The sequence below is a fragment of the Chanos chanos genome, chromosome 1 (genome assembly GCF_902362185.1).
Source record: "Chanos chanos chromosome 1, fChaCha1.1, whole genome shotgun sequence".
Lineage (NCBI taxonomy): Eukaryota > Metazoa > Chordata > Actinopteri > Gonorynchiformes > Chanidae > Chanos > Chanos chanos.
In genome coordinates, this window is record NC_044495.1 from 54,313,056 (window position 1) to 54,326,293 (window position 13,238).

At 41.4% G+C, this 13,238-nt stretch overlaps 2 protein-coding genes across 2 annotated transcripts in view; both read left to right on the forward strand.

The window, feature by feature from the left end:
• The first annotated feature begins 707 nt into the window (after positions 1–707).
• Positions 708–10,433, forward strand: LOC115804919 (B-cell linker protein). The gene is made up of 16 exons (XM_030765411.1): positions 708–748; positions 1,401–1,435; positions 2,183–2,229; positions 3,780–3,876; positions 3,969–4,063; positions 4,571–4,628; positions 5,931–6,023; positions 7,649–7,718; positions 7,907–7,958; positions 8,075–8,105; positions 8,478–8,583; positions 8,832–8,863; positions 9,245–9,285; positions 9,497–9,580; positions 9,898–10,056; positions 10,264–10,433. Exons 1-16 carry the CDS (start codon positions 708–710, stop codon positions 10,378–10,380), a joined length of 1,158 nt encoding a protein of 385 aa, XP_030621271.1. The 3' UTR covers positions 10,381–10,433.
• A 1,018-nt stretch (positions 10,434–11,451) lies between these two features.
• cltcl1 (clathrin, heavy chain-like 1) overlaps positions 11,452–13,238 on the forward strand; it is a 27,614-nt gene continuing 25,827 nt past the window's right edge. Inside the window, exon 1 of the mRNA XM_030768719.1 lies at positions 11,452–11,493. Within this exon, the coding sequence (XP_030624579.1) occupies positions 11,452–11,493 (42 nt within the window). The remainder of the gene's footprint in view (positions 11,494–13,238) is intronic.

A 13,238-nucleotide genomic window follows, 5' to 3' on the forward strand; every position in this document is an offset into this window, starting at 1 on the left:
GACCAGTGTGATCAGATAAGGCAGGGAAATGTGAATATACGCTTCCCTTTCCTCTTAAATATGATACGCGTTCCGGTAGCCGAACAAAGATGTTTTGTATCGGTATTATCTACAGTGGCACGACTTGGTTTCTCCTTCATACTTTGTTCTGTAGTTTTTGTCTTGTCTCAGACACACAAATAGTCCGTCTGTAACATGCATGCGTTTAGAGGTCAGAGGATGCAGGAAGGGCACGAGAGAAATGAGACAGAGAAATACCAGAATTCACCGTAACCTTGATGCACACAACACAACACAACACAACAAAGATTAACCAGCCATTTCAGAGAATTGTACATTAAGGATTCCCGCCCCACCCCCCCCCTTGAGTCTCCTCTCCTCACCTCACTGTCTAACAAATTTGCTCTCTTGGCCAGTTAGTCTTCTCCACTCATTTACATAATTGCTGAACTCTTGCACCAGGAAAAGGAGCTTTGGAAACTGACTTGAGTCAAAAGTCAGTCAAACGTATGCAGTGGTCACTTCTGACCCCTTTCTGTTCCACTGACTTCATTCTCCCTCTTGTGTGGGTGTGTGCACGCGCATGCGTGTGTGTGAGATAAAAAAAAAGAAAAAAAGCCTTAGACCCAAAGCCCACCAAAGATCTTGTGAGATGTATGATCTTTTTGTGTTGATGCAGTTGTCTATCAAAGTTTTGGTGACTAGATATGATAGCCTCTATGGAGATGGTTTTGAAGCTGACAGACCGGTTATAACACTTTAAAACCAGAAACTGGAGTCAGAAAATGGATATAAATAACTTGCAAAGTTTTGCACTGAGTCTCTTTAGACAGATAGATCAACAACAGTAGTTTGTGCTGGTGATGTGGCAGCAGAGGTGCTTTGTTTTGGATTGTTTTACACTTGTTGTCCTCTAACCGTACAGGGAAGAGAATGAATATGCTCTGTATTTAATTAGTTGCTCTCTTTACCAAACTGTAATGCTAAAATGTCCTTCTCTTCAGTTTGTTCGTGTGGTGGTGGACTATAAATGAGTTTGTGTGGGTTTTTCTGCACACAGTTTGTGTGTGTGTGTGTGTGTGTGTGGAGGGGGGCAGTGCGTGTATTGATTTTACTAACAAAGATCTGTTCTTTCTCCCTCTCACAGAGTTTCTTTGAAAAATTTAAAAACAGGTAGGTCTTTTCTTTTTTTCTATCTTCCTCTTTCTTTCTTTCTTTCTTTCTTTCTTTCTTTCTTTCTTTCTTTCTTTCTTTCTTTCTTTCTCTCTGTCTGTCTCTCTGTCTTTCCTTCTTTCTTTTCTCCCTCACTGTCATACTGTGTACAGTTGAATGTGACGTTAAACACTGAGTGTGCACCTTATTTTATAACGTCCCTGCCACTCCATCTATCTCCATGACAGAAACAGCGGACCTCCACCTCCTCCGAAGAGAACAGGTAGAACCCTGACAAACACCCATAACCCACAGATTTACAACCTGAGAATGACACTGGTTAACTTGAGTGATACATCATTGTAAACGTTACTTTTTTCATTTCATGACAATGTCCTTTTATGGGTTTTTTTTTTGTTGTTGTTGTTGTTGTTTAACACGAGATGAGGCGTTTTAGCCTGAGAAAACTGAAAATTTCTGGTCTATGACTTACTGGAGTGTGATTTCGCAATGCAGTTCCTGATTGGTGCTAAGCTTCTCAATGTGCAGGGGACAGATAAAGAGTGGTTTGGTTCACTTGTGAGGCAACATTAACCAACATGCTGATTCTAACTTATCAGTATGTATATTATTAAACTATACTCAGTACAGAACAATGATCTTAATGCAGACAGCTCAAATACGAATAGAAACGCTTAATGAATACTTTGAGGAATGTTTTCTGGCTATGTGCTGTTCCAGACATGTCATGTTTAGGGGTTTTCTAACATGTCTAACTCTTCTCTCTCTCTCTCTCTCTCTCTCTCTCTCTTTCTCTTTTGCTCTGACACAAGATTAGAAAGATAACTTCTGAAAGCTGAAAGCTGGTGTGGATTTATATTTAGCTAGTACCAATGAATGGATAACCATGTGGTCAGGCTGGTATATGATCCCTCCCACCCTGTATGCATGTGTGTGTGCTTGTGTATATGTGTGTGTGTTTGTGAGTGTGTGTGTGTGTGTTAATTCTCCTCTTTCTGTATATTTTTAGAGAACAGCGCTCCTGCATATGGGGGAGGTTGGCCAGAGGATGAATTTGTAAGTACAATAGAAACTCTCTCTATGTCTCCACTTTTTGTCTTTTTCATTCATTCTCTCTCTCTCTCTCTCTCTCTCTCTCTCTCTCTCTCTCTCTCTCTGAAGATGTTTTGCTTTTTGTCACATTTGAACCACACAAACAATTTGGCTGAAAAAAAAAGTCTAAAATGTTTCTTGATTCTGGTTAATGTTACGTTTAGTATCAGGAGTGGGACCAGTCTATAAGTGAAGTACAACAGAAGTCAGATGAAGTCTCTGGAAGGTCCCCTCTAAGATAGCAAAGTAAACATATAAGTGTGTGTATGTGTGTGTATGTGTGTGTGTGTGTGTGTGTTTGCTGTTGGAAAAGTAGAAAGTTATCTCACTTCCTGATTTGAGTCTAAATGGACGCTTCTCACTTCCCTTCCTATGCATGAGAGAGATAAGAAGAACCATAACTTTTATTTGACATCCAGGAGCGCTGGCATTGAACTGCTTGTGATTGAGCTAAACTTGCCTGTATTCCTTATTCTTGACACTCTGCTCTTTGCACATCAGGACTGCCAGAACACTTGACTATATCTGATCACTTGAATATATCAGGACTGCTCTTAAACAGGGACTCACTTTTTTACTTATTATTGTAATCACTTCACTCTTTGCACACCGCAATATTGACTGTATCTGGACGTTATTAATCTTCAACACTTTATGCCTTCATCTGTACCTTATTCATAACCAGACTATCAGTCACTATTCACATATATCCATTCATTAGTCTTTCTGCTCATTCATCTTAGTCGCTGCGTTCATGTACCTGTTGTCATTTGTATTTAAATGCATCTGGCTGCAATGACAACTTAATTTCCCTCTGGGGATTAATAAAGTCAACTATCTATCTATCTTTCTATCTATCTATCTATCTATCTATCTATCTATCTATCTATCTATCTATCTATCACTCTCACATTCTTCTTCCAGATGATATTACTGCATGGTTCTGCTCAGTGCTACTTAAACCCTAATTGCATCATGATTTTGGGGAGTGTTATTCCTTTTCTGGCCATGTGGGGTCCTCAGTCCTCTTTTGTGCCTATCACATGTTTACTTCTCATTATTGAGGTATTGCTTTCACCTGTCCTGTTTTATCTGTCTTTTTAGGCCTTCTGTTCTCCTTAGTTCTTTGGTCAGCCTTTTCTGAGTCTGTGCTCTGTGATTTTTGTTGGATATTTACCTGGATCGTCTTCCTGTTTTTCGCCTGATTCACTTGTGGAAACTTCTGCCCTGATTTTCAATTAAAGAAACTTTAACTGAACTCTTCTTGCCTCTGTCTCTGCATGTGGGCTTAATGCTCTGTTTCTGACGCAAGGCTAAGGCTCTGGGATTCCAAGCTGGAGCCCTGGGTTTGATTCCCGGGTCTGCATCCCAAGTTGCTTTTATAACACCGTATGGATCCGTACCTTAATGTGTATTCGTGTGTTAACATAATAGGGACGCTTAGAGTGTTATTGTTAGTATTGCCACTTTGGCTAAATTTGTGTGTGTGTGTGTGTGTGTGTGTGTGTGTACAGGATGAGGAAGAAGATGGTGACACATATGAGCCTCCACCTTGTGAACGCGCCATTAAGAAAGTTCCTCCTCGTCCTATAGAAGAAAACGTGTATTTGGGTAAAAGACACATTTGGTCCTTTAGTCTATTCATGGGTTGGTTTATGCTCAAGCTGATGTTTGTTGTTGGCTGGTCTCTAACTTGATCTTAGGTCTTCCGGAGAGGAATACAAACCCTGCTATTCCCTCAAGACATGCCATCCCACCCCCGCGACCTGCCAAGTTCACTCCCATGAACAAAACCCAGGTAAGTCATCTGTCTGCCTATCCTCTCTCTCTGTCTCCCTCTCTCTCTCTGTCTCTCTCTCTCTCTTGCTCTCTCTCTCTCTCTCTCTCTCTCTCTTGCTCTCTTTCTCTGTCTCAGTCTCTCCCTCTGTCTCTCTCTTTCTCTGTCTCTCTCTCTCTCTTGCTCTCTCTCTCTCTGTCTCAGTCTCTCCCTCTGTCTCTCTCTCTCTCTCTGTCTCTCTCTCTCTTTGTTTCTGTCTCTCCCTCTCTCTCTCACTCTCTCTGTCTCTCTCTCTCTGTGTGTCTGTGTGTGTGACAGATATATAGATACGTAGAGAGAGGGACAGGAAGAAAAATACAGATGAATTCAAGACTTTGTAGTAAGCCAAGGAAACAAAGGGCTTCCTCAGGCTCTAGAACACTGTCATTCTAGAACACTATATACATGAGAGACAGACAGACAGACAGGCAGACAGAAACAGAGAGAGAGAGAGAGAGTTTGTTTTAACAGTTTACCTGTTTCACTCAGAGGCCAGATCCACCAGCTGACCCAGAAGAGTTCTACATTGATCCAAATGCCAGGAAACGTGAGTGTTTACTCTCACTTCTCCACCTGAATGACCTGGATGAGTGAATGGATTGAGCGCTCATGGCTGACTGAGGAATGTGTGGATGAAATGATGAAAAGATATGTGTAAATGTCAATCCTTAATTAATAAAACTGAGCTCTCTACCTTAAAAGAGAGTTTCTCAAAAATTCAGGACAGCTGAAACTCCTGACATTTCACAGCACAGAAAGGGCTATTTACAATTTGGTTTGGAGTGGATTTATTATTTATGCTGGTGTGTTTCATCGTTGCCACATTTAGAACCAACATCTTTTTGGTGCCTGAAAGCATTCTTCTTTTTTAAGATAAATTTTTATTCAAACACTGAATAGGACTTAACATGTAATATGAACACCCCACCCCCCACCCACCCCCCCCACACACACACACACGCACGCACACGCACACACACACACACACACACACGCACACACACACACACACACTGCACACACACATACACACACACTGCCTTCAGGTACCATAAATAACAATGACAAGTATGGAATATAAAACATACGTTTACAGGAAAAAGGAAAGAAATAAAACATTTCCAACAATGATATAACTACAATAACAATGACAGACAACTACAAATTATTGTTGTTATTATTACCATTATTATCACCATCATTATCATCATCACTACTATGACAATATGCAATAAGGGTGACAGGTGCACAAAACACTCAGTAGTATATAAGCTACAGCCTAAGGCTGATACATATAATTAATAGGCCTTCCAGCACTAGGGTTACTCTTGTCTTCCAAGTTAGAGAACAGGGGACTGAGGAAATGAGGCAAAAAGCCAAAAGCGGAAAGGGGTCAAGTGGCTACTGCGTTCTCTTATAGCTCAGAAGACGAGTTTTCCTGAGAGCATTTTAACGACCCTCTCTCACCCGCAGTCTCTGTTCTGGTGTTTTCCATCTGTCGTCCATGTGACTAGAGCTTTGGTCTCTTGAGCATGTGCGGTAATTAAGTCTGATAAATGACACACTTAGATTAATGAGCTTCTGGCTTTATTCAGGTAAACACAGTAGAGCTGCTGAAACTTTAATGTTGTGTTTTCACAGTGCCAGTAGTCTATTTCTCTCACTGTTTTGATTTCTCACGGTTTCTCTGTCTGCCTCACTTTGAGCTAAACATAAAAAAGTCTCTCTCTGATAAGTGATCATTGCTAATTGCATTATTATTCACTCCTTCCCATCTCTCTCTCTCTCTCTCTCTCTCTCTCTCTCTCTCTCTCTTTCTGTCTGTCTTTCTCTCTCTCTCTCATTCCAGCTCCAGAGGTGGTGCGTAAAGATAAGCCAGGGAAGAAACCTGGCCAGAGGAAACCCCCACCGATGAGACCACCTCTCACTACTCAGGAGGAAGGTCAGAGCTGCTGCAGTATCATAGATAGATAGATAGATAGATAGATAAATAGATAGATAGGCTGATACACTGTCATAGATAGACAAATGAGCTGATACAGTGTCATTCATAGATAGATGGATGGATGGATGGATGTATGGCTACATAGATAGATAGATAGATAGATGGATAGGCTGATACCAGTGCATTATTGTGTCAGTTGGAAATGGAACCTTGTTGTATTAATGATTATTAATGTCTGATCAACAAACACATTTTCTCTGTGCTTTCAGATGTTTATTTGGACCCAAATGAGGGACAGGTGAGTTTTACTCAACATTTTTAGCGGATGAGAAAATAAATGTGTTGCATATGTATTACGCATGTATTTATTAAGTTATTCTACTCACAGTGTGAAATCTAAAAGTTAGCCTAATGATAAGTCACTACGTTGTACATTGATGTACTGTGAGAATGGAGCTATGTGTTGTTGGAGACATAGTGTTATGATGGTGCTGTTTGAATGACAGAGTTAATTTTACAGGGGGAAGGTGATGATCTTTATCTAGAACCTACACCAGGTCAGTGACAAACACACACACACGCACACACACGCACACATACACACACACACACACACATACACACAAGGACGAACGACTTTGTTATAACAATTCTTCAGGTCAGTGATGTATTTGAGTACACTGACGTCTCACAGTGTTTTTTTTTTTAAAGGACAAGTAAACTCTCGTTGACATATGGGCTCATTACAACTTATATACCCAAACAGTGTTCTAATCAGTCACTTACATTCACATTTAGTTTTTTTAATATTTCTCTCCAAAAAATGTAGAAACTTAGAACAGTTAATTATTCTCTTGACTGTTGGTGTTTTGTTGGCCATAAATTTCCAGTAAGACTTTTTTTTTTGTTAAATGAGTAAAAAACAAAGACATGTTTCTGGCCATCAGAGGGTTTTACAGGTGATGTTCAGTCTTATCAATATTCTCATTTGCTCTTAGCAGAGACAGAACAAAGCACCATCTTTTTACCCTCAGACTTCAGATCAGGGAGTGAAGCTGTTTATGCTTCATCAGCCCACGAAAACTGCACAGTAGAATACTTTATGGATTTCAGCTTGTAAAAACAACAACAAATAAACATTAGACATTAGACGCTAGACTTTATAGTCATTTCAGCCACGTACAGCTAGTACACTGTGAGATGAGACAGCATTGCTCCAGGACTGTGGTGCTACATAGAACAACACAGAGCCACATGAGACTACACAGAACTAGGTCCAGTCAGGCAGGGGGGGGGTGAAGAGTTTATGTGAGGGGTGCATGGGGTCACTCCTCACATCAAGTCCTGCTCTGTCGAAATTGCCCATCAAATGCCAAAATTTGCCCATTTTTCACCGAGAGTGAATTATGCCTGTATTGGTCTTCCGATTCAGGAACACCTCAAAGTGTGATGCCTTTGTTTCTTGTTTTATTTTCATACATTATTCTTGTTTTATTTTCGCGCATTTCTAAGCCCTTTCCTATATCTGAAAAACAACACTGGTTTTGAATGTTTGTAATGTGCTTCAGTTGGTCAGATGTTTTTTTTTTTGTTTGTTTGTTTTGTTTCTTTTTGTTTTTCAGCGTGCCCACCGGTTCCCCGCAATGCCGTACCCCTCCCTGGAAAGACTATGAGAGATCCACCTCCACCTATGTGAGTGTGTGTGTGTGTGTGTGTGAGTGTGAGTGTGTTTGTATTGGATAACACAGTAACGTAACTGCTGATGAATGTCTGAATGTAGCATAAACATTTGAATGATGGTGCTATCTGCACTGTTTTAATGCCTTGTGACTAAACCTTTGTATGTCATTGTCATTTTTCTGCTTTTCTCATCTTTGTAGAATGAAGCCACTTGTGCCACGAGCCAGTTCTGTGAGTGATGTGCTCTCTTTCTCTCTCTCTCTCTCTCTCTCTCCCTCTCTAACATACTCACTTACACACACACACACTTCACTAAATATCTTCATCTCAGTAAGTGTAATGTTTTTTTTTGTTGTTGTTGTTCATAGAGCTCTGGCCTATCCGCAGACCCTAAATCAGGTCAGTCAGTCCATGGTCTCCCCCATTCCTCTCTCATGCTCCGGTGGCGTTGCACTCAGTCTTCTCTGCTGTGTTTCATTCACCATGCTTCATTGTGGATAAATATTGTTAATCATATCTGGAGTGTGAGACCAGGGTTAGAATTTAGGGGGAGGGGGTGGTCTGACCCCCCTAATTAAGACGTGGAATCCCCCCCCCCCCCCCCCCCCCCATCCAAAGACGTAAAAGCAACAGTTTGGTTGGGATCGAAATGTTTATATATCCTATGCTGTATAACACTGAAGAAAAAGTTGCCCCCCCCCCCCCTAAAATTGTCAATGTATGTTTCGCACTCTGGGGAAAACCTCCTCACCCCCTCTACCTTGCTTGCAGCTGTTCCTCCAGAGGTGAAGCGTTCAGGCTTTCCAGGCAAAATGCCTCCCCCTACACCGATTACTAAACCTCCTCTGCCCAGTGGACTGAAGGAGCCCAAACCCAGGTAGTCACTCTGACAGACAACGACACAGTCTCTGAAGCTACGCTTTAGGGAAAGTTTTGAGTGCTGAATTATCCTAATTTTGGGATGCACGACTGCATATACTCAAACGAACGCACAAACTCTTTCATGTACAAAACTCGCATGCATATGCTTTCCCGTACTCTTCGACACAGACACACACACATAAACCACCACGCAAATGCATGTGTGAGATGTTGTTGTGTATAACCTTTGTCTTTGTATTTCAGCCCGCCGCCCCCTCCTTCAGTGGGTAACGGAGGTAAGAAGAAGGAGTTTCTCATTCAATTCTGTTTTCATTTTTAGACAGCATTAAGTATATCTTTCAGTTAGAACAAAATTCAGACGATACGTAATAATCTTAATGTTCATCAGGTGTCACCGAATATGGTAAACGTATGTATTAGACACACGCTAACGATGTTACTGGTCCAAAAAACTTGAAATGTGACTGTTAAAATTGTTATTTGTAATGTTATGTAAATAAATTATTTACTCTTTGCCTGGAAAATCAATAATGAGCAGAGAGTTATGCCTTTTAAAAAGATGCTCCATGCTCCTATAATTGTATGCAAATATAAAATGGAGATAAACGGCTGTTTGAATGAAGATACATGCTGGTGTGTTTCTGTTTGTGTTTCAGGTCCAGTCTCCCCAAAGTCAACACTACAGAATGCAGGAGAGGTGGAATATTGCTATACTAACAGAATAATAGTCATATTCATTATTGTGCTGGGGTGACAGGACTCTGTTCATGTTTATGTTGAGAGATTTATGGTTCATATAGTAGAATCATCACAATAGGGATGTACTGTCAGTATTTTTGTTTGCTGATGGTGTTTCGAGGTAGTTTATTCTGGGCTCTGATTGGCTGATGGCATTGATCTTTCATCAGGAGTCCCAGCTTCAAGACAGGGAGTGGTTTGCTGGAAACTGTGACCGCAAGACAGCAGAAGACATTTTACTAAGAGTCAATAAGGTCTCTCTCTCTCTCTCTCTCTCTCTCTCTCTCTCTCACACACACACACACACACACACACATTCAGAGAAGGAATATTAGTTAATTTTCCATGTTACAGTGACAGCTGTAAATCATCATTTACTCCATGGATATATTGTGTAATTTTATGCCCTGATTTACTGAAAATGGTGTAAAAGCAACCACAAGTACACACAAATCCTTCCTCCACACGGAACAGAATCACACACACACACACACACACACTTTAATTGGATAACTGAAGAATAAATGTTGTGCGGCTGCAGTGACTGCATTGTTCGTTTTGTGCCGTTCAGGACGGTTCATTTCTCGTGCGACGGAGTTCTGCTCAGAACGCACGACAGCCCTTCACGCTGGTGGTACTATACAGACAAAAAGTCTACAATATCCCCGTACGCTTCCTCGAGGACACATGCAGTTATGCGCTCGGCAAGGAGGGGAAAAAAAGTGAAGAGGTGAGAGAGTTTAGAACGAGAGGGCAAGTTGCCTTAAGAAGAGCGACGGTGGTTACACTGTTCGATTCCACTTTTAATTCATTTATTGATCCCCACCAGACATGCAATTTTTGCTAAATCACTTAAGTGATCAATGATCTCTCTCTCTCTCTCTCTCTCTCTTTCTCTCTCTCTCTTTCTCTCTCTCCCTCTCTCTCTCTCTTTCAGTTATTTGGCAGTCTGACAGAGATGATTTCTTTCTATAATAATAACCCTATCCTACTGATCGACAGCAAGAGCCAAGCCAAACACACCACCTACCTCACACACCCAATTCGACCGTAACGCACGTGTGCATGCGCACACACACACACACAAACACACACACACACACGCGCGCGCGCACAAAAATCCTACCTGGCCTGATCACATGATCACACATAAAAACATACAACATGACCCAGGACACATGTGCAGGCTAAGAATAAACACATGAATATCCATTCATGCATGATACGCACACACACGTTTCCCAGATTTGATTGCTATCCTGTGATACAGTAGCCATGTATATGTAGATCAGTAGATCATGACAAAATATTATAAATTTGTCATTATAACAACTTTGACTTTGTATTGTAAATTAGTTATATATGATGTTATATATGATGTTTGTGGGGTTTACTGTTGTTTGTCTGCAAAATTATTTAATAAAAACTAACTATTATAAATCTGCTGATTCAGTCAACAGCTCATGTTGTGTCATTGTTTAATGTTTAAGTGCCCCATAATTACCAATTAGAATAATGAATAATAAAATAATAATAATAATAATAATAATAATAATAAAATGTTTTGAACTTCATGATGATGATGCCTGTCATTTGTTACTCAGCGTTTTTAGCTCCGATGTCCCAACAGAAAGGTGGGGAGCGGACGGGGGGCGGGGGCGGGGGTGTCGTCACGTGCTTCTATTTCTACGCTGGAGAAAAAATGCAGGGGGAAGAGGGGGTAGCGGAGGGGTACTCTGAGCTCAGAAGGCGTGTGTTGAAAAAATTTTCTGAGCTGTAATCCGCTTCAGTTCAGATTACGTATGCATCCTGTTATCATGAGTAAAAATGATCTAAGAATGCATTAACATTTTGTTTTTAAAACCCACCCATTATTTGAAGTGTCTGGATCTACTTTGCCGAGCGGAAGAACTGCTGTTCACAACATAAATCTCGAGGGTGGTCTGAATGAGTCGGGAGGAATAGCGGTATATCGGCGCAAGCCGGTCAGAGTTGTAAATTGGCACCGATATAAGAGTCAGAGGGCTAGTCGGTGTCTTGAAGAAGAGAAAACACAAACTAACCTGCGGGTCCCCCTCCCCTTTTCCTCAATTCTTATTTTCATCTGATCCAGAACGTCAGAAGAATGGCACAGATTCTACCCATTCGTTTTCAGGAACATCTTCAGGTAAGCCGCTAATAAATATAAAACCACTTGGTTTTCGCGCTGTTTACGGAGTGCGAGCCCGCAGAACGAAGTCGTGCGTCATATAGCAGACAGATGATAAACAGCGCTGCAACTAGTTTGCAGTTGACGGCCATAGGCCTAACAGCACTATGAGCATGACTTGTAAAAATCAGAACAGTTTCTAGGGGGTACAGTAGAGTTGTGTAGGACCCCTCTGTGGGCGACGTACGACCTGTGCGTATTCAGAGAAACAGTATTAGCCTGTTCTGCTTAGTAAAGCTGAATTCAATAACGGCAGCATTGACGCAGCGAGTTTGAGAAGTCGCAACACAGTTGGTGTGTATATGACTCGTCCGAATGTAATGCTTGTTAGCATACTCAGTGTGTGCAGGGAAGCAAAACAGACTTGGCAGTGCAGCTGCCTACAGAAACACAAAATTCCGAGGCTGTCACTTGGCCGCCGGCCACACTTTTGAGAAATGAAAGAGGATTGGGCTGTCTGCGATGCATTACAAAGCACTTCATAGTTGTCAGTGTTTTCCCGTTTCCAGAGTGTTGAGAATGTATGTTATAACATTCCTCCTACTCCACAGAATAAGTGATTAAAACTGTTGTTCACTTGAAGTTGTTGAGGTTTTCATGTTCTCATGCGTGCGTGTGTCCCCACCCCGCCCCCCGTTTAGCCCCAGTGTTGTATTGGAACACTAAATTGCAGTCATCTAGTGTTCTCATCCTCCTAAAATGATTGACCCATTTAGATCTGTGAATAACAGGATATATTTCGGCGCGGCGTATCAAAAGTAACGCTTTGATCGGCGTTATTTAAAGTGTCGACGGATATTTCAAAATACAACTGATCCTGTAAGCGCTACGCATACTCTGGATCTGCCTTTTCGGTGATACAGTATTACAGGACTGTAATACGCCCTCTCTCTCTCTCTCTCTCTCTCTCTCTCTCTCTCTCTCTCTATCTATCTATATATCTCTCTCTCATAAGTGCAGCATTTCTCCCTAAATGACCTCTCGCGAAATTGTGGCTATCTTTGTAGCTTAACTTGGTTACTTTCTATGGGAACAAGTAGAAAAAAAATAGTAAGCTATTCAGATTCAGAGAGACTATTCTCTGAGAACTGCCTCATCATTATAATATTCTCTGAATCTCTGTCATCCTCTGAACTGACTCCAACCAGCAGGCCACAGCTGAACGGCTTCACTCCCAAATATCTTCATTTAAACATTCAAATTCATACGTGGTGTTATTGTTATGTCTCTGTGTGAATCTTCCTTAGAGTTTCTGTGTCACAAAGCGCTAGAGGCGGACCATACGCTCTTTCATTTTAGCCCACGCTCCCTCAGGCCAAACAGGGGCACAGACTGGGCTGATCGCGGTGCCAAATCATATTTGTTTTTTTGTTTTTTTTTGCTTCCCAATAATGGACTTTGCCTTTGCGTGTGTTGGATTCAGAAAGTGCTGTCACACCCCAGACAGCAGACACCTTAATCTGGATTCAGGTCAGATGTGAATCTGAAGGCTCTGAAAGTGGATTTTTTTCAAACCAGTTTATCTGCCTGTACACAGTGGTGAAGACACAATCTCCGTTTTCAACAGATTTGGTGTTTCGAGTCAGGGGGTATTGGGAGCTCTGTTTTATTTTGGTTTAGTTGTCCGTGGAATGCTTCGGAATTTCAGGAATCTGCCGTGTTCTTAAGGCTAATTGAATCCAGATCTTCCTCACCCAACACCA

Bases quoted from the DNA above. Each gene is read 5' to 3' on its own strand.
- LOC115804919 (XM_030765411.1), top strand. From the start codon at position 708: ATGATAGCCTCTATGGAGATGGTTTTGAAGCTGACAGACCG. The intron at 4,629-5,930 runs GTGAGTGTTTAC...CTCTCATTCCAG, and splicing joins TGATCCAAATGCCAGGAAAC to CTCCAGAGGTGGTGCGTAAA. The intron at 9,286-9,496 runs GTGGAATATTGC...ATCTTTCATCAG, and splicing joins CACTACAGAATGCAGGAGAG to GAGTCCCAGCTTCAAGACAG.